This window comes from Felis catus (genome assembly GCF_018350175.1).
Source record: "Felis catus isolate Fca126 chromosome A2 unlocalized genomic scaffold, F.catus_Fca126_mat1.0 chrA2_random_Un_scaffold_38, whole genome shotgun sequence".
NCBI classification, from domain to species: Eukaryota; Metazoa; Chordata; class Mammalia; order Carnivora; family Felidae; genus Felis; species Felis catus.
Window position 1 is genome coordinate 354,369 of NW_025408498.1, and position 21,008 is coordinate 375,376.

The 21,008-nt window shown below is 49.8% G+C and overlaps 2 protein-coding genes across 2 annotated transcripts in view; one reads left to right on the forward strand and one right to left on the reverse strand.

Moving 5' to 3' along the window:
• The window catches only part of LOC123383556 (ral guanine nucleotide dissociation stimulator-like), a 230,220-nt gene that overhangs the window by 155,478 nt on the left and 53,734 nt on the right, over window positions 1-21,008 (reverse strand). The window lies entirely within an intron of this gene.
• LOC123383557 (ral guanine nucleotide dissociation stimulator-like) lies at window positions 10,465-15,156 on the forward strand. Its single transcript, XM_045051451.1, has 7 exons — window positions 10,465-10,518; window positions 10,876-10,990; window positions 11,416-11,523; window positions 12,446-12,639; window positions 13,239-13,298; window positions 14,243-14,436; window positions 14,680-15,156. The coding sequence occupies exons 2-7, from the start codon at window positions 10,967-10,969 to the stop codon at window positions 15,120-15,122; spliced, it is 1,023 nt and encodes a 340-aa protein (XP_044907386.1). The 5' UTR covers window positions 10,465-10,518; window positions 10,876-10,966; the 3' UTR covers window positions 15,123-15,156.

Genomic DNA, 21,008 nt, shown 5'->3' on the forward strand with positions numbered 1-21,008 from the left:
TTAGTAAAAGGAAGATTTAAATAATGAGGACAGGCACGAAGGTGGCTCAAACAGTCGAGTGTCTGAGTGGAATACGGCTCAGGTCATGATCTCATGGTTCTTGAGATCAAGTCCCAAGTCAGGCTCTGCAATGACAGCTTGAAGCCCTGGTCAGGATTCCACTTCTCGCTCTTTCCAAATAAATAAAGAGGAAACAACAAATACAGACAGAGAAAAAATATACATTCTTTGAAGAAATAATAGCCCGTAAGACATGGTGTCATCTTCACAGTCCTTTGGCTTTGAGTGCAGCAGGTGTCTCTGTTTGTGTCTACGCATGGTGAGCAGGTTGGGCATCCATCCAGGACTATGGTCTTGTACTATGGTATGTCCCCACAGTGGACAGGCACAGTCCTGTCCCCTTCTGCATTCTCAGGGGCCACACATCATCCTTTACTCTGCGTCTCCAGAAGCTGAATGACTGGGCCAATTCCAATATTTTGACTCTCATCATTGTACAAAAGGGCACATCTGTACGGGAACTCACTCTTTCTTTAGGCGTGTACACCTAGCACAACTTTGGGGACGTAATTTATAGGCATTTTTCGGGGGCTGCCTCCAGTTTCCAGTATCTACAGACTCTTTACTCCGTTGCGGTCTATGTGAAAATCAGGGACCCCCGGGACTGAGTGGATACCTGAAGAATAGGAGGACAAGCCAGCACTGAGGCCATCAGGGTACCTAGGAGTGACCCATGGGGCCGGGAAGAAACCACACTCCCTCATTCTGACCTCCTGCACAGCATCCCTGCCCCATGTCCTAGAACACACCCATCCAGGCCCCATCCCATGACAAACCCCAGTGGCCTGTGCACCTCCAGGTCCATAGCTCTGCCTCTCAGAAGAGCAGCCAGTCCCTGCTTTCAGGCCAGTGGAGGATGCAGGCTGGGCCACTGCTGTCTGCTTGCTGGCTCTCCTCCCAGGCTGGGTCGCTTACTCTCAGGAAAGTACCTTAAGTGCAGGTCAGGTCAATGAGTTAAAGACCATGACCTGAATGGGTTCATCCTGAGGATTCAGTGGCAACAGCCAAAACCACTTGAACCTCGGCAAGCAAGAGAGTGCTTTACACAGCATATCAGCAGCTCAGGGAGACTGCAGGATGGAGTCTCAGTCAGGCTTTGATACCGAGTCAAGCCCCTCCACCCTTCAGGCTCCTCCAGCAGTGGCGCCCGGCACCTGCCAGCCTCATCTTTGGGGAGCAGTGTCCCTGTCATGAGCAGCCACACAGCACCCACGGGTGACCACAAGACACACAGGAATACTGCAGGGCTCCCTGATCTCCCAGCAAAGAAAGTGCCATTCCAACTGACACATCCTCAAGGATTCCAGGCAGATCAGACCCAACTCTGTAAAATCCAATGTTTTTGAGGTGCCTTTCAGGAAGTCTATGAAAAATGTAGGTCTCTTCCCAACTGCAGTATTCTGAGATGAATTCACTGAGCGGTGGAGTCAGGCACTGGGTTCCAGGACAGAAAAGAGAGACAAGGTGGCCAGCTCCCAAGATGCACAGGGCGTGTTGTGGCAATGTGTTGGGAACCATATATTTATGTTACAGCTCTCTGTCTGGCTGAAAGAAAACATATATCCAAACAAACCTTCTTTATGGACTTGGTGGATTATATCAACCACGAAACATTTCAGAAAATTTGCACACTCTCACTCCATATATCTGCTTACTCTCATCTAAATTCGATCACATCACCCTATATTGCCAGATACTTTTTCACTTACTTGGAGTGCATGATATGCTCTAGAGACACCACAGTGACTCTACAACATTACTAGTAGACCTTATAAATGATGTCAGTCCTGTTAACATATGTATGCCGTTGTACATAATGTGCTTCATTTCTGTACATGAATCACAAACTATCAGAGCGAGAAATTTAGAAAATAATTTTAAAATCACTCCAAAAGAAGAAAATTCTTGACAATAAATCACCCTACAGGCACCTGGGTGTCACAGTCAGTGAAGCATCTGACTTTCGCTCAGGTCGTGACCTCATGATTTGTGTTGTGAGACTTCTGTTGGGCTCTGTGCTGACAGCTCAAGGTCTGGAGCCTGCTTCAGATTCTGTGTCTCCTTTTCTCTCAGCTCTTCTCCACTCATACACGTGCTCTCTCTCTCTCTTTCTGTGTGTGTATGTGTGTGTGTTTCCATGTATCTCTCTGTGTCAAGAATAAACATAAAAAACTTAAAAAGAAAAGAATGAATTTAACCAAGAAGATGAAAGATCTCTTTACTGAAAACCAGAAATCAGTGGAGAAAGAATTTGAACAGACAGAAATAAGCAGAAAGACATTCTATGCTAGTGGATCCCAAGAATTAAGATTCTCAAAATGTCCACACTACTTAAAGCCACCTACACATTCCCTAGGTGCAATCCTTTACAACGTTGAAGCACTTTCCCAAAAATAGAATAATCCTTCAAGGTGGACAGAAGCACAAAAGGCTCTGAATACCAAAGTCATTAAGAGAACGAGGACCACATCTGGAAGCATCATGCTTTCTGATTTGAAACTAGATCTCAAAGCTACAATAACCCAAGTAGTACAGTCTTGGGGTAAAAGCAGACACACAGGTCACTGGAACAGAACTGAAGTCCCAGGAAGAAACCCACACATATGTAACCAATTAATTCACAACAAAAGAACCAAGAATATAACCTGAGGCAAAGGCAGTCTTCCTCAATGGTGGTGCCCAGAATCACTGAGCACAGAAAAACAACAGGTGCGGAAAAACAACTTGACACCTATTTAGCATCACACACAGAAACGAAGTTGAAATGTACTACAGACTTGAGACCTGAAACCATAAATACCTGGATAAGAACTTGGACAGAAGGTGTGGGAAATCGCACAACGATCTCCTGAGTTGGGAGATTATAGGGAACGCTTGGCAGAGCAGATCACTGCTCTCTGGCCTTCCTGCAAACAGCCAGCAGCAGCTAACTTACCTAGTTGGTGTGTATCTGGGGGGCAGGCGAGACTTGGCTGATCTAGTGCGTGTGTATCTAGGGGTTGGGTTCTGCATGGGCTCACCAAGTCCTTGGACCGTGTTGTCACGTTGAATATTTTATCCTGTCTAGATATGGTTCACACCATGTCTTCAATACGTTCTTTCTAGCATGTGGCCCGCTGGTGTGTTGCACATCGTTTGTAGGCTTAATGACTACGGGAGCCTGAGAGCAGCTCGCAGAGACGTCCCTTAAACTCCCTCTCACCTCTCTTGACTTGCATGGAGTATGAAGCAATCCTTTCTGCTGTCCTTGGCTTTGCTGGACAGAGCCAAATGCCAAACTCATGAGAATGTTTGGATCACAGTCGTGACTTGAGTTTTGGGATTTGACACCAGAAGCCAAAGCTACAAAGGAAAACTAAACAAGTGGGACTACATGAAACTAAAAAAAAAAACAAGTTCTGCACAGCAACAATATCTTCCACAGAATGGAAAGGCAACATTGTTAATGGGAGAAAATACTTGCAAACTACATATGTGGTGAAGGGTTAAAACACAAAAGATATCAAGAACTCCTACAGAGCGACAATGCAAAACCAAAGAGCAATGATGGAACTGGCAGAGTCCTGAAGAGGCATTCTTCCAATGAAGACATACAGATGGCCACCACATACATGAAGAGAAGTTCCATGTCACTGCACATTAGGGAAATGAAAGTCCAAAGCCAAAGAGATATCACCTGAAACCTGTCTGAATGGTCTTATGAAAAAGACAAGAAAGCACAAGCGTCAGGTACAATGTGGAAGAAAGCGAATCATTGTGCCCAGTTGGTGGCATTGGAACTTGGTGCAGAGGCAGTCGCAACCAATATAAAGTTTCCTCACACAATTCGGAGGGGAACAACCATATCATCCAGCAACTTCCCTCAATTACCCCCCTAGGTACTACTCAGAACACATGAAATCACTAACTCCCAAAAATACCTTCACACCTGTTATTATGCCACAGTGTTTTATAATAGCCTGGAGGGCATTATGCCAAGTGAAAGAACTCACACGGAGAAAAACACATACAGAATGCTCGCACATATATGGGGAATCTGAAACAAAAACTAAGAAAACAAAAAACAAAAATCCTCAAAACAGAAGGAACCAAGCCCAACGATACATAAAGATGATGGCAAAGGTGGGGGGGGGGGGCAGGAAGGAGGGAAATAGGGTAAAGGTCAAAAGACATCACCGAATAAAAAAAGACCATGTCACCAGGGAAAGGGAGAGTAAAGGTGGCTCAATATCTCAAATTCTAGGTTCCTCTATTTCAGAGACCTTAGTTCAGTCCATTCCATTCACTAGACCTACTAGAATAATAAGGAATTATCGGGTCTTGGCAGTTTTTGCAAGATGAGTTCTTTACTTAGGATTTCGTATCCAAAAGGACAGAGTGCTTAGATTACTAGGTAACTTAGATTTTTCCATTATTTTTATGGTTTCTTGAAGTACCATGATGTCACAAAAACCTCCTTAGATCTAAGTGGACACTTTCATTACTCTAAACATATGTACATAGCACTAAAACAGCACAATGAAGGTAAGGTGCATTGTCCATCGCACAAAAGTGATTGTTTTTCTCCTTGTTGTAGCGAGCGTTTGGTGACGAAAAGGTTCCGGGTATCGAGCTCCTTATCAAATTCCATGCGATGGGTTATGCAGAATATAGTAATCATGGTAATCAAGAAAATAATGATCCTCAAGAGAATCATAATCTCCTGAATTGCTGACAGAGACAACTCACCCCCCGAGGACAAACCAGATGCTTAGGAGCCTCAGCTGCTCAAAGTGGCCTACACCACACCATCTTACTGAAAACATAAAGTACCAGTCAGCTTGATATGTAAGTTTGGGAAAGCCTCAGTTCTCAGACTTTTGCTTTCGGTGAGGTCACGGTGCTGCCTGCAGGAAGTTTTCATCCGTTGCAACAGCATTGGGACACACTGTTGAAATGAGAACTTCCTATGCAACAAAACTGTGTCTTTGGAAAGAACTGGGACCCTGCCGCGGTCTGGACTAAATACAGGACACGGCACGGCAGACACTTACACACATGCACAAACACAAATGCCAACAACCTGACAGAAGTGGAACCCATGCAATGAAAGAGCGTTGGCTCAAGACCTCATTTCCAAAGGAGGCTGAGAGACCAGCACCGTCTGCTCAGGTACACATGCACTGGTTTCTAGAGACCTGGTCGGCTCAGAGTCACTTCTCCCTCATGCTGCCTGGTGAATCCTGGAGGAGATGTGATTCTGAAGGTCTGAAACTCTTGAAACACAGAACGAATGCAACACAGGAGGCGTTCCACGGACACATGAAGCGCCACGCCCCACGGATATGAAGAACAAAACCCAAAGTCTGCCTGGAACGAGGAGCTTTCCATCAGAGGGTGAAACTGTGTCACCAGGGGCGGGGCGGGGCTGGACAGGGAAGGGCAGCTGGTGTGGAAGGGGGAGGCAGGAGGCCTGTGTTCACCTGCTGCTTCCACTCTCAATCCCTTCAACACCGTCCCCTGCTGACCTCCAGCAACTCAGGCCCACCACCCCGACTCTCCCTGGAATGTTTCTCTGGACACTCAGGTCCCTTGTACTTCATTTTCCCAGGCAGGAATGATTCCTCCTGCTCATGGCTGCCACTTCCCTGGCCCTGCCTTGACACTTTCCCACAACCGCAGGTCCACGCTTTCCTTCCTTCTTTCCTTCGTTAGTTCGTTCCTTCCTTCGTAGGATCCCACCTCCACCCGCCAACCACCAACCCAGTCACACCTCCATGGGCACTCAGGGTGCCCCCCCTCTCGACCTGAGACACTCCCCACCGCCTGGGCCTAATCCCCTACTCGATCTGGGGCCCTCCTCCTCCAGGGAACCGGGGTCCAACCCAGAAACCCCACTCCTGAGGCCTCCAGACCGCGGCCGCAAAGCAGCCCAAGAAGAAGCCCGGAGCACCAGGGAGGAGGGGAGGTGCTCATGGAAGGGGAAGACAGAGAGGGGCAGGGGGGAAGGCCACGTGCGACCTTGTCGCTAGGGTCCCTACCTTGGCAGCACCGCGACGGAGGCAGGTCCTGGAGGGAGGCTGTGGGTCTCAGCTGCTCCACCTTTAGGCTTCTCCCAGATGGTCTTTGGGGGGCGCCGGGGGGGCATCGCATCGCGCTCTGCCCCAGCCAGGGCTGGCACTCCACCAGCGCGGCCAAACCCCGAGGCGCCCGGGAAGCGCGTCCCGCTCCCAGGCCTCTGGCTCCAAAAGCAGCAGGAGCAGCAGGGCCGCCACCCTCCGAGGCTGGAGGCTCGTGGCTCCCAGTCTTCTCCACGCGGGGCCCCGCCTGCGCTCCCGCCAGCGCTCCCGCGAGCACTACCGCTACCCCTACCGCCAATGCCATGGCTACCGGGTCGCAGGAGCCAGGCAGCAGCATGTCCCCGGTCGGGGGCTGAGGTGGGCGTCAGTCCCTGGCTGGCCCAGACACTTGGGGGCTTGCTTGGGGCGGCAGGCGGGCTGGGAGCCAGGACTCACAGCACCGCTGCAGCCTCAGCTGTGTCCCTCACCGGGCTCCGGCCCTGGCCCACGCGCATGCGCGCACTCGTGCGCGCTCCCGCACACCTGCTTGGGCCCAGGATCCAAGCCGCCCCATCCCCCCACCCCCACCCCCACCCCTACCCCCCCGCAGGGGGCACAGCTCCTGGGCGCCACCGTCTGCACCACCGCACCTCCCTGTGCCCACCAGATGCTCTGACCGACTGCCCGCCAGCCTGACAGCCGGGAGCCAGGCAGAGGGCTCCAGAGACCAGGCCAGTGGGACAGGGACTGGCAGGTGTCTCCTCCCAAGGTGGACACCTCCCTGTCACCCCTCAAGAGACCCAGGAACCTTTTGCATAGCTGGTTTCCCAGGGAGGTGGCTGGACGTGAACCCAGTGATCCCTCTTGCATCCTAGGCCTCTGTGTTTCTTCTTCCCTCTGCCTCACATTCCCGCCAACCGGGGACATCTACAGCCGTGCACCCTCCTCGCTCGTGACCCGTGACCGCAAGGGCAGCCCTAAGGGACAGGGAGACACACTGGGCACACGAGACTCCTTCCACCTCCCTTCTCCTGGAAAGGCCGGTGCTTTTCAGCTCTGCATGCCCTTCCCATGGCCCTACCTGGACTGCACCACCAGCGGTCCCACCCTCAAGTCCACCCTGCCACCGCTGACTGTGGCACGTCCTTCAACTCTGTGGAACCGCCTGTCCACCTCCACTACCTCCCAACCCCCATGTTTTCTTCACAGTGTGCCTCAGATCCCAACTCCTCCGTACCATTTTTCTTTTCTTGCTTTTCATTGCGTTTCAATGTTCCTTTCTTATGGTGAGAGAGACAGGTCATCACCCATGCGATTGTGCAGCAAGCATCGACTGAACGTGCAAGGCGTACCACACCCGGCTATGGATGGCGAAGTGTAACTGAACACAGATATATGGAATTGTTTCCATTTGTCTGGCTAACTGGGCTGCAGGTTCAATATTCACACTATACTTGCAGTCATGTGGTTTATGAGCGTTTTCCTACTTGAAAACAATCCATCGTAGGAGGCACTTCATTGACTTCTCAACCACCAGTCGTTTACTTCCTACTGGCATAGATCTTAATGCAATTTGTTTAAATGATTTTAAATGGTTATTTTTGAGATAGAGGGAGACAAAGCGTGAGTGGCGGAGGGGCAGAGAGACAGGGAGACACAGAATCGGAAACAGCCTGTCAGCACAGAGCCCATGCGGGGCTCGAACCCACGAACCGTGAGACCATGATCTGAGAAGACGGCGGACACTCAACCCACAGAGCCACCCTGGCGCCCCGATACTCTCATATATCTTAATACTATATGTCTGTAAGCTCACTAATTACAATTTTTTACTTATTGTTTTCCAAATTCTCCTTTTAAAAGTCAATGATCCTTCACTTCTTAAAGATATTCAGAGATAGCGATACAACGTGATATTCATGAACATGTACACATCGCACACACACACACACATAGATGTTTGCTCTTCTTATTTCCTTCATACAATGTGTCCCGGAGGGAGAATATTTTCCTTCAGCTCAGGAATTACCTTCGAATGTTTTGTGGTGTATATCAAGGGATGCATTTTCTATGGTTTGTGGGACATAGGTTCTCACAGATCACTACTTCAAAATCCTTGCCTTTAAAGCAAGGAATGAGTGAAAAGGTGGATATTTTAGGCACTCTAGACCAGGCTGATAACATGCTCCCAGGTGCATTTCCTTGTTCTCTTTCCCCTTTATCGCCCCTTGTGCTGCTGGTTGTGCCAGTACCTGATATCCTCGGGAGGGAGAAGGGTAAAATGGAGGAACTCTGGGTTCCTCATTGATCACATGAAGTACTTTAGTCTCCAATCTAAACACACACCCAGCTCTGTCATGTGAGGAAATCTATGGGGACATGCTTTTTGAAATGTGGTGCGTTCTCTGGTAATTCAGCATAACCTAATACACGTACGAAATGTTAACCCGCAAGATAACTTAGAGATCAGTCTAGTTCCATGAAAATTGGCTGTTTCAGTCAGTAGGGCATGAGACGCTTGATCTTGGAGTGTGATTTCACACCCCAAATTACGACTAGAGTGGACTGAACAGATATACGATAAAATAAGTATTGGAAAATGACCCAGGTAAATTAGGCTACAATGACTGAGCTGCTAATTGGTGGGTGGGATCCCTTTACCTCCTCAGTCAGCCCCCGGGAATGAGCAGCTGAGCATTCACATAGTGCCAGTGCTGGTAAGGCAGCCACATCTTCCCTCTAGGAGTTCAAGGACTAGCCAGGAAGATGGAAAGAACATGAAACATAAATGGGAATGACAAGAGCAAGGACTCCATAGAAAAATTCAAGGTGCGACAACTGGGTCCTGAGCTCCACCAGGGGAGGGTCTGACAAGGCTGTGCTGAGGAAACGTTACTATTTCCTGTCGCAATGCAAGAACGAGTCAGCCCTGCACTAGTCCGAGGGTATGGACCCTGTCAGAAGGCACAGTGTGGCGGACACTCGGAGGGAGGGGTGATTGTTTCAGAGGGGACGTGTGAAAGGAGACCAGGGAGACCGGAAAGAGCTACGGAGGACAGCAGAGAGGGAGGGTGAGGAGGGCCAGGGCCTGGGGCAGGAGGACGTTGTCACTACTCTGCTCTAGTGCCGTGGGACAATATTCCCCCACCCTTAGTGGCTTCCCCATAAACTTCCCCCCTCACAGGCCCAGGGGACCAGGAATTCAGCAGGGCTCAGCTGAGCGCTCATGCCAGAGCCTCTCAGGAGGTTGGGGGTGCTGTCATCACTCAGACAGAACCTGATTCACTCAACCCCTGAGCTCACTTCAGGGTGGTGGCAGGATTCAGTCAACATCGAGTGCCATAGTTCTTCCCTGTCTGTTGTTGTCTCTCAGGGCTAGGCTGTGTGTACCGGTCTGTGTCATGACTCAACATGAGGGTTGGTCCCTACTGTGAGGAGCTGAGAGACAACACAGAGAGTGACAGTGAGCACGTGGCCGTGCCATGCACATTTTATCACCTAAACTTGTTTTGTCTGGGGTCACGGTGCCATCTGCTTTGCAACAGAAATCAAACACTACGTCCATACCACACTCCAGGAAGGAAATCCCACAAGGATGTGTTGACAGGATGTGGGCATCCCAGGGAGCCACTGAGGGAAGGAGAAAGTGAAGACCCTGCCAGGGTCAGTGCTTTGCCCAGAATCACAGACGGGTAGAAAGTCAGAACCAGGCATGACCCCAACTTCATGTCCTCAAAATGGGGTCCTGGATTTGACCCAGGATTTCGGAGGGGGTCTGGAAAAGGGTGTGTTACTGTCACTGGGTGCAGACATGGAAGTGGCGTGGGGGTGAGGCTGAAGAGGAGCGTCACAGAAGACATCCCAGCACGTTCTTCCCTGAGGAGGACCCCCAGGCCAGGGCAACCCACTGAGTGCCACCCTGTTCCCATTGTATGTACCCAGTGGAAAGGCAGGGAATGGCTCGTGGCATACTACTGACAAAGTCTACGTAAAAGAGAGTTCTGTCCTGCTAGGCCCCAACTCCAATCCCTTCTGTCGGGATTGCTTTAGAAAGTAGAGAACCTAAGCTCCTAGGAAATGTTTGGCCATCCTTCCCTAGGTGGGCATGTGACCTTCTGGGACCACAGAAAACAAGCACTGGTAAACACACACACACACACACACACACTCACGCACGTACGCACACCCGGGAGGACTGTGGGCTGGGATCAGAGGAGCAGCAGAATCAGAGGAGGTGAGAAGTTGAAGTCAATGTGGTTGGATAAACTTCCAACAGGTGACACCGCTGCTCCAATTTCACAGGTATCATCCCACATATGCCTGAGGACATCCTGAGGACGTGCTAGAATGATCTCCATTGGGCAGAAAAGACACGGACCATCCCTGAGAAGCACAGTCGCGAATCTGGGACCAGAAAGAGGTAAGAAAGAAGAGTTCTGTCTCAACCCAGATAGGTCTCACAGCTGGGACCCTGGCTGCACCAGAGCTTCTCAGGGGACTGTGGAGAGGAGTGCATTGGTGGAACTGTGTACCGATGTGACATTTCATGGAGAATGGGGGTGAGCAGTCAGCAAAGAGAGGACTATTTGCAAAGGTGTTATCCCAGAGGGGGACTCAGGAGGTGGATCCTAGGCAGTGACATCACTTTGCTCACAATAGGCCCCAGGAAAGCTTGGAACTCCTGTAACCTGGCACCCATGTTCTAGGAAGGTCCCATACCAGGCTCACTTGCCTCCAGACACAGAGACTTTAGGATGTTCTCTTGTTGTTTTCCCAGGTACCGGGGCTCTGGATGCCAGAAACCCCAGTGCGCAGGATTACTCAGATGTTGGAGAGGTTTCCTTAACCCACGCTGGCGATGCCTCAGGATGTTTTCCAGGAGGTCACATAAGGTAACACAGAGCAGCCTAGAGCAGGCCAGGTCAGGTCAGGTCACAGCTCGGAGCCTTCCCTGGGCACCCCCATCCCCTCATGTTCAGTTTCGGGGAAAGGGGGACATGGGGGCCGGTCCTCCCCGGGACCGGAGCAGGTTCGATGGCAGTGGACCACCTGGTGGACCCATCATGGCCATGCACATGTCATGCTGGGAAGGAGGGAAAAGGGATCTCTGAGGTGCCTCTAACCTGTAACAGGTTGAATCCAAGGCCCTCAAGCCACCTTGCTTCTCCTCCGTGGGGGAGGTGAGTGCACACTGTGGTGTCATATCTAGAATGAATTCATATGGGTCTGAGGACAAGCGAAAGCAAGCAGACACGGCTTTGAGGACTCCTGCCTGCCTGCCTGCCTGCCTGCAGCCTGCTGGGCACTGTCTTGACAGAGCCACATGCCACAGATGGAGGAGAAGCTGAATGAGAGCCCCTGCTCTACTTCCCTGAAGGAAAGGAGGAAGCCCCATGCCATCAGCACGAAGCCGCGCTGGCTCAGGGTGAGTGCAGGTACCAGGGAAACCCAACACCCAGGGCCCAGAAAACACACTGCTGCTCCCCTGGTAGCTCTCACAGACTCCTGGTCCCAGATGAACCTGGAACCCCATCTGCTCCTCAAACATGCCAGCAGGGCCCAGCCCCTGCCACGGCCAGACGCAACGTCACTCTCCACTTATTTGGAGGAAGATCAGAAAGGAGGCGTGAGACCATTTCACGTCCCATTCTGTCTAGAATATATTGGCATTGTTGTACACGTTTCCCCGACGAACGTTCCCAGGTGTCCCGTTTCGCCCGACCATCCTTCCCCACCTTCTCCACGTCTGACACACGTTCATGAGGAGCAGGGAGATATTTTACCCAAAGGACATGGGGCTCATTGCATTATGTCTACTGCTCTGCACTTTGGTGGCCAAGCAACACGCCCCTGGGGCCCCTCCAGTCAGGAGCAAGGGCCTTAACACCTAGACAACATTCTGGAAATGAGACCACTCACCTCACCCATTCAGCCCTTCACAAATGTGGGACTGTGACAGGATTCCCTTCTCTTGCCATGTCACAGTGCTGCACTGAACATCCTACATGTTCTATTATCCTGATCCAACCTTTGCCAGGTAAAGTCCCTGTCTTGGGATCCCCAGAATGGACTGTGCGGTTAGAAATCACAGGGACACTGCTGTTAATGCAGGGAGCTGCTGTCCATACTCATCTAACAATCTGACCTGAGATCCTAATGTGTTCAGTCATTTCCCACCTCAAATTCTCGTGTGAATGCCAAGATCCTTTTCCTACTCTGGGCAACCACGTCTCAGGCTTTCCACAAGTCACTGGCATCTGGGGGTTTGGTCTGCATTCTGGACTCCAACCCTCCTGTTGGCCATAGTGCTGTGTCTGATTCTATGTCCCTCCTGTGTTCTACCTCAGGGTACAAAGGTCACACGCGGGGATGATAATGAGAACTGTGTGCGGTGGACCATCGATGCAGGCCTGCTGAAGCAGCGAGTGGAACACCTCGTGCCCGCCTTCCTGGGGAGAGACCCCACATATGTCTCCACCTTCTTGGGCACGTACACAACCTTTACTACCACCCAAAAGGTCTTGGAAGTGTTGTTTATGAGGTGAGCACCCTGCCCTTCACAGCCCAGTGTGATTCAGCCCCTTAAAGCTTTGAGTCTAAGGAAAGTCACCAAACGTCCTTAGTCTCCATTTGTTCCTCTGATCGGGGTAGAATAACTCCAGGTCCTCAGTGGGGGCACTGCAGGGAAAGTCACCCTGGCCTGTGGAAAGCTCTGCTGGCAGGGCTGCGTCTCTGCTGGGTCATCTTTGTCCTCTTGCCCATGATCAACTTTCTGCCTCATCCCTCACTGTCGCCAGGTGTTGACTTGGGCTGTTTTCCCATTGGAAAAGGAGACTGGAGGCTCTATCTGTGTGTCTGAGTCCTGGCTCAAACCAGTCAACGATGCCCAGGATGAGCAGGACGCCCAGACCCACACCAATATGTGTGATGGAGCTGACTCGGGCCCTATCATTCTTCAAACACGCACGAAGCCCCACTAGGTGCAGGCACTTCTGTAGGAGCTGACTGGGATCCAATGCGCAGAGCAGACGGTACCCTCCCCTCCAGAGCTCCATTCTAGTCAGCAGTCAGGGACTCTGGATAGGACAAGACGTAGCATCCACAGGACAGCTCATATGATGTCCTTCTGGCCTCCTCCAGATACGGATGCTTCCATTCGGAGGCTGAGGAGGATGGCGGACCCCGGGAGCAGGAGAAACGGTGAGTAGGCTGAGCTCAGGCTGGAGGGCCTTCCTTCTCCAAGAGGGAAGTGCTGAGACTGTGCGTGGGAGGGGCTGCAGGACCCAGCATCCCGCACGTCTGAGAGTCCTGTGAGAGGGCAAAGTTCTGAGGGCTTTCTCTTGGAAACAAGGAAAGGGGTTCTGTCCTGTCTGGTCGACGATGGGCTGTGGGCACAGGGAGGCAGCAGAGGGCGCCAGAGGACCGCGTCAGCCCCTTAGAGTCCATCCAACCCCATCCCTTCCCACTCACAGCCTTGCCTAGACCCCCATCAGGGGACCCAGAATAACGGTTTTGGGGAGCATCACGCTCACCACCTTGGGGAACAATCACGGTGCGTGCTTAGCAAGGGTACAGGAGACACAGTGAGGGCTCAAGGAGCACATATCACCCACACGATGGGAGAACGGTGTCAGCGGGAGGACACCCACACGTGCACTGAGTGCATGAGGCAGCACAGAGGCACAGGTCGTCACGTTGAGGGCATCAGGAGGGTCCCAGCAAGCCCAGGTAAGAGACAGAGTCCTCTTGTCCCGTATGTGCGCCGATTTTCGTGGAGCGCTAGGGTATGCAGTGAAGGCACTGACTCACCCCGACACCACCCCTCCACTCACGCACGGACTTGAATTCCGGTGGGAGGTAGGCAGCGGGACACAGCGAAGAGTCTGGCTGGCTTCCCCAAGAAGGACAGAGACGACCACATCATTGGCTAAGGGGTTCCCGTCAAACAGAATCTTGACGGTCCCTCTTCAGTGACCAGGTCACTCGTAGGCGGGACTGCCAAATCACAGGTGGACAACGTACAGAACCACCCTCTGGACGTCCAGGACCAGGAGGCATAGAGGCCAGGTCCCACAGGCCTGTCCTGAGACATCAGTGGGGGGAACACCCCATGGTGATTGTTCTGGCTACTTTTGTATCCCCAGGGCCATCTCCTCCATCCTGGGCACCTGGCTGGATCACTACCCCGAGGAATTTTTCCAGCCTCCAGATTTCACAAGCTTGAAGTTGCTGCAGGCATATGTAGGAGTCCACATGCCGGGCTCCGAGCTGCAGCGCCGCGCCCGCCTTCTCTACTCATGGCGGAAACACCGTGAGCCCAATGAGCCAGAGTCTCTGGGTGAGGAGGACTCTGGGTGGGAGATGTGGGCATGTGGAGGGGACGGGGTATGTCACAGAGAACATGTTTCCTGAAACTGCAGGTGGGCCAGGCGTAGGGACTAGTCTCAGATCACTGCTCCATTAGCCTGCCATCTGGGAGATTTCCTCCTGGTGGGTTCTTTGACTCAGATGACAATGTCTGCGGGAGAGGTTTCCTGCCATGGAATGGCAATCACAGTGATGACACTTTCTATTCTTGAAGCCATGGCACCAGCTCCAGAGCCACGTTCAGACGTCCCTCAGGAGCGATCCCCTGCTATCTCTGTGGTGCCCACTGCAGCCTCGCAGCCCAGGCTGCCTGAAGCCACTAGTTCTCCTGGAGCTCAGCGCGTACGAGAATCGGAGACCCTCACTGCAGTGTCCCCACCAGGGCAGGAGGTACTCCCAGCTCTGGCTGACAGTCAGGAGCTGGAAGAGCCACCTGCCCCTTTGGTGGCCCCAGAGCATGAGCAGCCCCCAGCCCCAGCCGGCGGGGTCACGGAAGGGCTGGAGGAACCACCTGCTGCAGCTGAGCAACCAGCCTCTGCTCCCCAACAGCGGCTCATGTCCGCTGCAGCCCCAAAGGATGAATTCCCTGACCTTTTCATTGCGTTCTTTGTCATTTCTGTAGTTCTTATAGAGGTATTTACTGTCCTTATATATTAGTGTTTTATAAATAAAAGATAAACTAAGTTCCAAACAATTTACTCTGATCCTTTGAAATTACAACTTCAAGTGTCAGTACGTACATTCGCAGGATTTTACACCCGTGACCACTATGTACTCCTAGAACATTTCCATCACAGAGACACGTGGACTACTAATCACCCATGGCTCATTCCCTCACCCCAGTCTCTGCAACCAGCGATCTCGGTTTCTGCTGCTTTAGCTCCTCTGGGTTTTCCATGTGTGTGCAAACACACCACATGGCCTGTTGTGTCTGGCTACATGGCAGGAGACTGATTAATAATTGCTTAAATATTCAATGGCACTAATATTTTTTATGACAGAGGAATAGTCCTCAAAGAACAAAGATTAGGTGAAGCCCCCACTTGAAATATCTTCATTATCTGGCATGGGGACCCTCTGAGGTTTGACACAAGAGCAGAAGCCAGAAGAGAAATGTCTGGACCAGAGCGAATACCTTGAAAATCTTTCATTTTCCTCGACTGGCCATGGTGATATTGGTCTAACGTGCATACTATAAAAACACCCAAATGAAACCGTCAATATTCCATTTATGCTAACCTATTAGGCAATAAAGTATAAAGTTCTGAAAGGTTTCCTACAGGTGACATGTATTCAGTAAAATGAAGATTTAATAATGAGGACAGGCACCAAGGTGGCTCAATGGGCAAGTTTCCGAGTCCAATTTGGCTCGGGTCATGATCGCACGGTACTTGAGATCAAGTCCCAAGTCAGGCTCTACAATGACAGCTTGAAGCCCTGGTCAGGATTCTTCTTCTCTCTCTCCAAATAAATACATAAATAGGAAACAACAAGTACATACGCAGAAAAAAAATGTATACTCTTTCAGGAAATATTGGCCCAGAAGACACGGTGTCATCTTCAGAGTCCTTTGGCTTTGAGTGCAGCAGGTGTCTCTGTTTGTGTTCATGAGTGGTGTGACAGGTTGGGCATCCCTCCAGGACTATGGTCTTGTACTATGGGATGTCCCCACAGTGGACAGGCACAGTCCTGTCCCCTTCTGCATTCTCAAGGGCCACACATCATCCTTTACTCTGCGTCTCCAGAAGCGGAATGACTGGGCCGATTCCAATATTTTGACTCTCATCATTGTACAGAAAGGTACATGTGTACCGAAACTCTCCCTTTCTGTAGGCGTGTACACCTAGCACAACTTTGGGGACATAATTTATACGCATTTTTCGGGCGCTGCCTCCAGGTTCCAATATCTACAGACTCTTTATTCCATTGGGGTCTTATGTGAAAAATAGGGACCCCTGGGACTGAGGGGATCCCTGAAGAATCAGGAGGACAAGCCAGCACTGAGGCCATCAGGGTACCTAGGAGTGACCCATGGGGCAGGAAAGAAACCACACTCCCTCATTCTGACCTCCTGCACAGCATCCCTGCCCCATGCCCTGGAACACACCCATGCAGGCCCCATCCCATGACAAACCCCAACTGCCTGCGCACCTCCTGTTCCATAGCTCTGCTTCTCAGTAGAGCAGCCAGTCCCTGCTTTCAGGCCAGTGGAGGATACAGGCTGGGCCACTGCTGTCTGCTTGCTGGCCCTCCTTCCAGGCTGGGTCGCTTACTCTCAGGAAAGCACCTTAAGTGCAGGTCAGGTCAATGAGTTAAAGACCATGACCTGAATGTGTTCATCCTGACGACTGAGTGGCAAAAGCAAGAACCACCTGGACCTCGGCAAGCCAGAGAGTCCTTTACACAGCACATCAGGAACTCAAGGAGACTGCAGGATGGAGACTCAGTCAGGCTTCTGATAGCGAGTCAAGCCCCTCCACCCTTCAGGCTCCTCCAGCAGTGACGCCCGGCACCTGCCAGCCCCATCTTTGGGGAGCAGTGTCCCTGTCATGAGCAGCCACACAGCACTCATGGGTGTCCGACCACAAGGCACGCAGGAATACTGCAGGGCTCCCTGATCTCCCAGCAAAGAAAGTGCCATTCCAACCGACACATCCTCAGACGATTCCAGGCAGATCAGACACAACTCTGTAAAATCCAATGTTTTTGAGGCGCCTCTCAGGAAGTCTATGAAAAACGTAGGTCTCTTCCCAAATGCAGTATTCTGAGATGAATTCACTGAGTGGTGGAGTCAGGCACTGGGTTCCAGGACAGAAAAGAGAGACAAGGGGCTACCTCCCAAATGCACAGGGCGCATTGTGGATATGTGTTGGGAAGCATATGTCAATGTCACAGCTCTCTGGTTCTGGTTTAAAGAAAACATATATCCAAACAAACCTTGTTTACGGACTTGTTGGTTTATATCAACCAAAAAACATTTCAGAAAACTTGCATACTCTCACTCCATATATCTTCTTACCCTCATCTAAATTCGATCACATCATCCTATGTTCCCAGGTACTTTTTCACTTATTGGGAGTCCATGATATGCTCTAGAGAGACTGCAGAAACTCCACAACCTTACTGGTAGACCTAATAAATGAATTCAGTCATGTTCAGGTATCTATGTCTTTGTACATAACATCCTTCAATTCTATACATGAATAATAAAGTATCGGAGAGGGAAATTAAGAAAATAACTTAAAATCACTGCAACAGAAGAAAAAACTTAAGAGTAAATTTAGCCTACAAACACCTGGGTGGCACAGTCAGTGAAGTATCTGACTTTGGCTAAGGTCGTGTTCTCATGATGTTGTTTTGAGCCCTGTGTGGGGCTCTGTGCTGACAACTCAGAGTCTAGAGCCGACTTTAGATTCTGTGTCTCCTTTCTCTCAGTTCTTCCCCACTCATATGTGTTCTCTCTCTCTCTCTCTGTCTCTCTCTCTCTCTCTGTTTCTGTGTGTGTGTGTGGTATGTGTGTGTTTCCATGTATCTCTCTCTCTCAAGAAAAAACACAGAAAACTTAAAAAAGAAAAGAATGACTTTAACCATGAAGGAGTGAGACCTCTTTCCTGAAAAGAAGAAATCACTGGAGAAAGAATTTGAAAAGACAGAAATAAGCAGAAAGACATTCTATGCTAGTGGATCCCAAGAATTAGGATTATCAAAATGTCCACACTACTTAAAGCCACCTACACATTCCCTAGGTGCAATCCCTATTAAAGCTGAAGCACGTTCCCAAAAATAGAATTATCCTTCAAGGTGGACAGAACCACAAAAGGCTCTGAATACCAAAGTCATTGTGAGAAGGAAAAAAAACAGTTGGAAGCACCATGCTTTCTGATTTGAAACTAGGTATCAAAGCTACAATAACCCAAGCAGTACACTATTGGGGTAAAAGCAGACACACAGGTCACTGGACCAGAACTGAAGGCCCAGGGAGAAACCCACACATATGTAACCAATTATTTCACAACAAAAGAACCAAGAATATAACCTGAGGCAAAGGCAGTCTCCTCAATAGGTGGTGCCCAGAAACACCGGGCACAGAAAAACAACAGGCGCGGAAAAACAACGTGACACCTATTTAGCATCACACACAGAAACGAAGTTAAAATGTATTACAGACTTGAGACCTAAAACCACAAATACCTGGATAAGACCTTGGGCAAGAGGTGTGGGAAATCGCACAACGATGTCCTGAGTTGGGAGGTTATAGGGAAAGCTTTGCAGAGCAGATCACTGCTCTCTGGGCTTCCTGCAAACAGTTGCAGCAGCTCACTTACCTAGTTGCTGTGTATCTGGGGGGCAGGCGAGACTTGGCTGATCTAGTGCATGTCTATCTAGGGGTTGGGTTCTGCATGGGCTCACCAAGTTCTTGGATCGTGTTGTCGCGTGGAATATTTTATCCTGTCTAGATGTGATTTGCACAAAATCTTCAATACGTTCTTTCTAGCATGTGGCCCACTGATGTGTTGCACATCGTTTGTAGGCTTAATGACTATGAGAGCTTGAGAGCAGCTCGCGGAGACGTCCCTTAAACTCCCTCACACCTCTCTTGACTTGTGTGGAGTCTGAAGCAATCCTTTCTGCTGTCCTTGGCTTTGCTGGACAAAGCCAAATGCCAAACCCACGACAATGTTTGGATCTCAGTCTGACTTGAGTTTTGGGATTTGACACCAGAAGACAAAGCTACAAAGGAAGACTAAACAAGTGGGACTACATGAAACTAAAAAACAAGTTCTGCACGGCAACAATATCTTTCACAGAATGGGAAGGCAACATAGTGAATGGGAGAAAATACTTGCAAACTACATATGTGGTCAAGGGTTAAAACACAAAAGATATCAAGAACTCCAACAGCGCCACAATGCAAAACCAAAGAGCAAGGACGGACCTGGCAGAGTCCTGAAGGGGCATTCTTCCAATGAAGACATACAGATGGCCACCACATACATGAAGAGAAGTTCCATGTCACTCCACATTAGGGAAATGAAAGTCCAAAGCCAAAGAGATATCACCTGAAACCTGTCTGAACGGTCTTATCAAAAAGACAAGAAAACACAAGCGTCGGGTACAATGTGGATGAAAGCAAATCATTGGGCCCTGTTGGTGGCGTTGGAACTTGGTTCAGAGGCAGTCGCAAACAATGTAAAGTTTCCTCACACAATTCAGAGGAGAACATCCATATCATCCAGCAACTTCCCTCAATTACCCACCCCCCCAGGTACTACTCAGAACACATGAAATCACTAACTCCCAAAACTGACTTCAAACCTGTTATCATGCCACAGTGTTTATAATAGCCTGGAGGGCATTATGCCTAGTGAAAGAACTCACACAGAGAAAAACACATATAAATGCTCGCACATATATTGGAAATCTGAAACAAAAACTAAGAAAACAAAAAACAAAAATCCTCAAAACAGAATGAAACAAGCCCATCAATACATAAAGATGATTGCAAAGGTGGGGGTGCAGGAAGGAGGGAAATAGGGTAAAGGTCAAAAGACAACACCGAATAAAAAAAGACCATGTCAACAGGGAAAGGGAGAGTAAAGGTGACTCAATATCTCAAATTCTAGTTTCCTCTATTTCAGAGACCTTAGTTCAGTCCATTCCATTCACTAGACCTACTAGAATAATGAGGAATTATCAGGTCTTGACAGTTTTTGCATGATGAGTTCGTTACTTAGGATTTCGTATCCAAAAGAACACAGTGCTTAGATTGCTAGATAACTTAGATTTTCCATTATTTTTATGTTTCCTTGAAGTGCCATGATGTCACAAAAAACTCCTCAGTGCTAAGTGGACACTTTCATTACCCTAAACGTATGTACATACCACTAAAATAGTACAATAAAGGTAAGGTGCATTGTCCATCGCACAACAGTGATTGTTTTACTCCTTGTTGTAGTGAGCTTTGGTGACAAAAAGGTTCCGGGTATCGAGTTCCTTATCAAATGCCATGCCATGGATTATGCAGAATATAGTAATCATGGTAATCAAGAAAATAATGATCTTCAAGATAATCATAATCTTCTGAATTACTGACAGAGACAACTCACCCCCGGGGACAAAACAGACGGTTAGGAGCCTGAGCTGCTCCAAGTGGCCTACACCACACCATCTTCCTGAAAACATAAAGCACCAGTCAGCTCGACATGGAAGTGTGGGAAAGCCTCTGCTCTTAGGCCTTTGCTTTCAGTGAGGTCAAGGTGCTGCCTTCAGGATGGTTTCAGCCTTTGAGACAGCATTGGAACTCTCTAGTGAACAGAGATATTCCCATGCAACAAAATGCATTCCTTGCAAAGAACTGGGTCCCTGACGCGGTCCGGACTCCACACGGGCCACAGCACCACACTCACGCACACACACTCCCCCCCCCCAAACAACCGAGGAGAGGTACAACCCATGCAATGAAAGACCGTTTGCTCAAGACCTCATTTCCAAAGGAGGCTGAGAGAGGAGCACTGCCGGCTCCAGTACACACGCACTGGTTTC

What these genes read in the sequence shown, in the direction of transcription:
- LOC123383557 (XM_045051451.1), top strand. Translation starts at nt 10,967, where the DNA reads ATGTTTTCCAGGAGGTCACATAAG. An exon ending in CGAAGCCGCGCTGGCTCAGG is followed by an intron (nt 11,524 to 12,445) that starts GTGAGTGCAGGT and finishes GTTCTACCTCAG; the next exon opens with GGTACAAAGGTCACACGCGG. An exon ending in CCCCGGGAGCAGGAGAAACG is followed by an intron (nt 13,299 to 14,242) that starts GTGAGTAGGCTG and finishes TTGTATCCCCAG; the next exon opens with GGCCATCTCCTCCATCCTGG.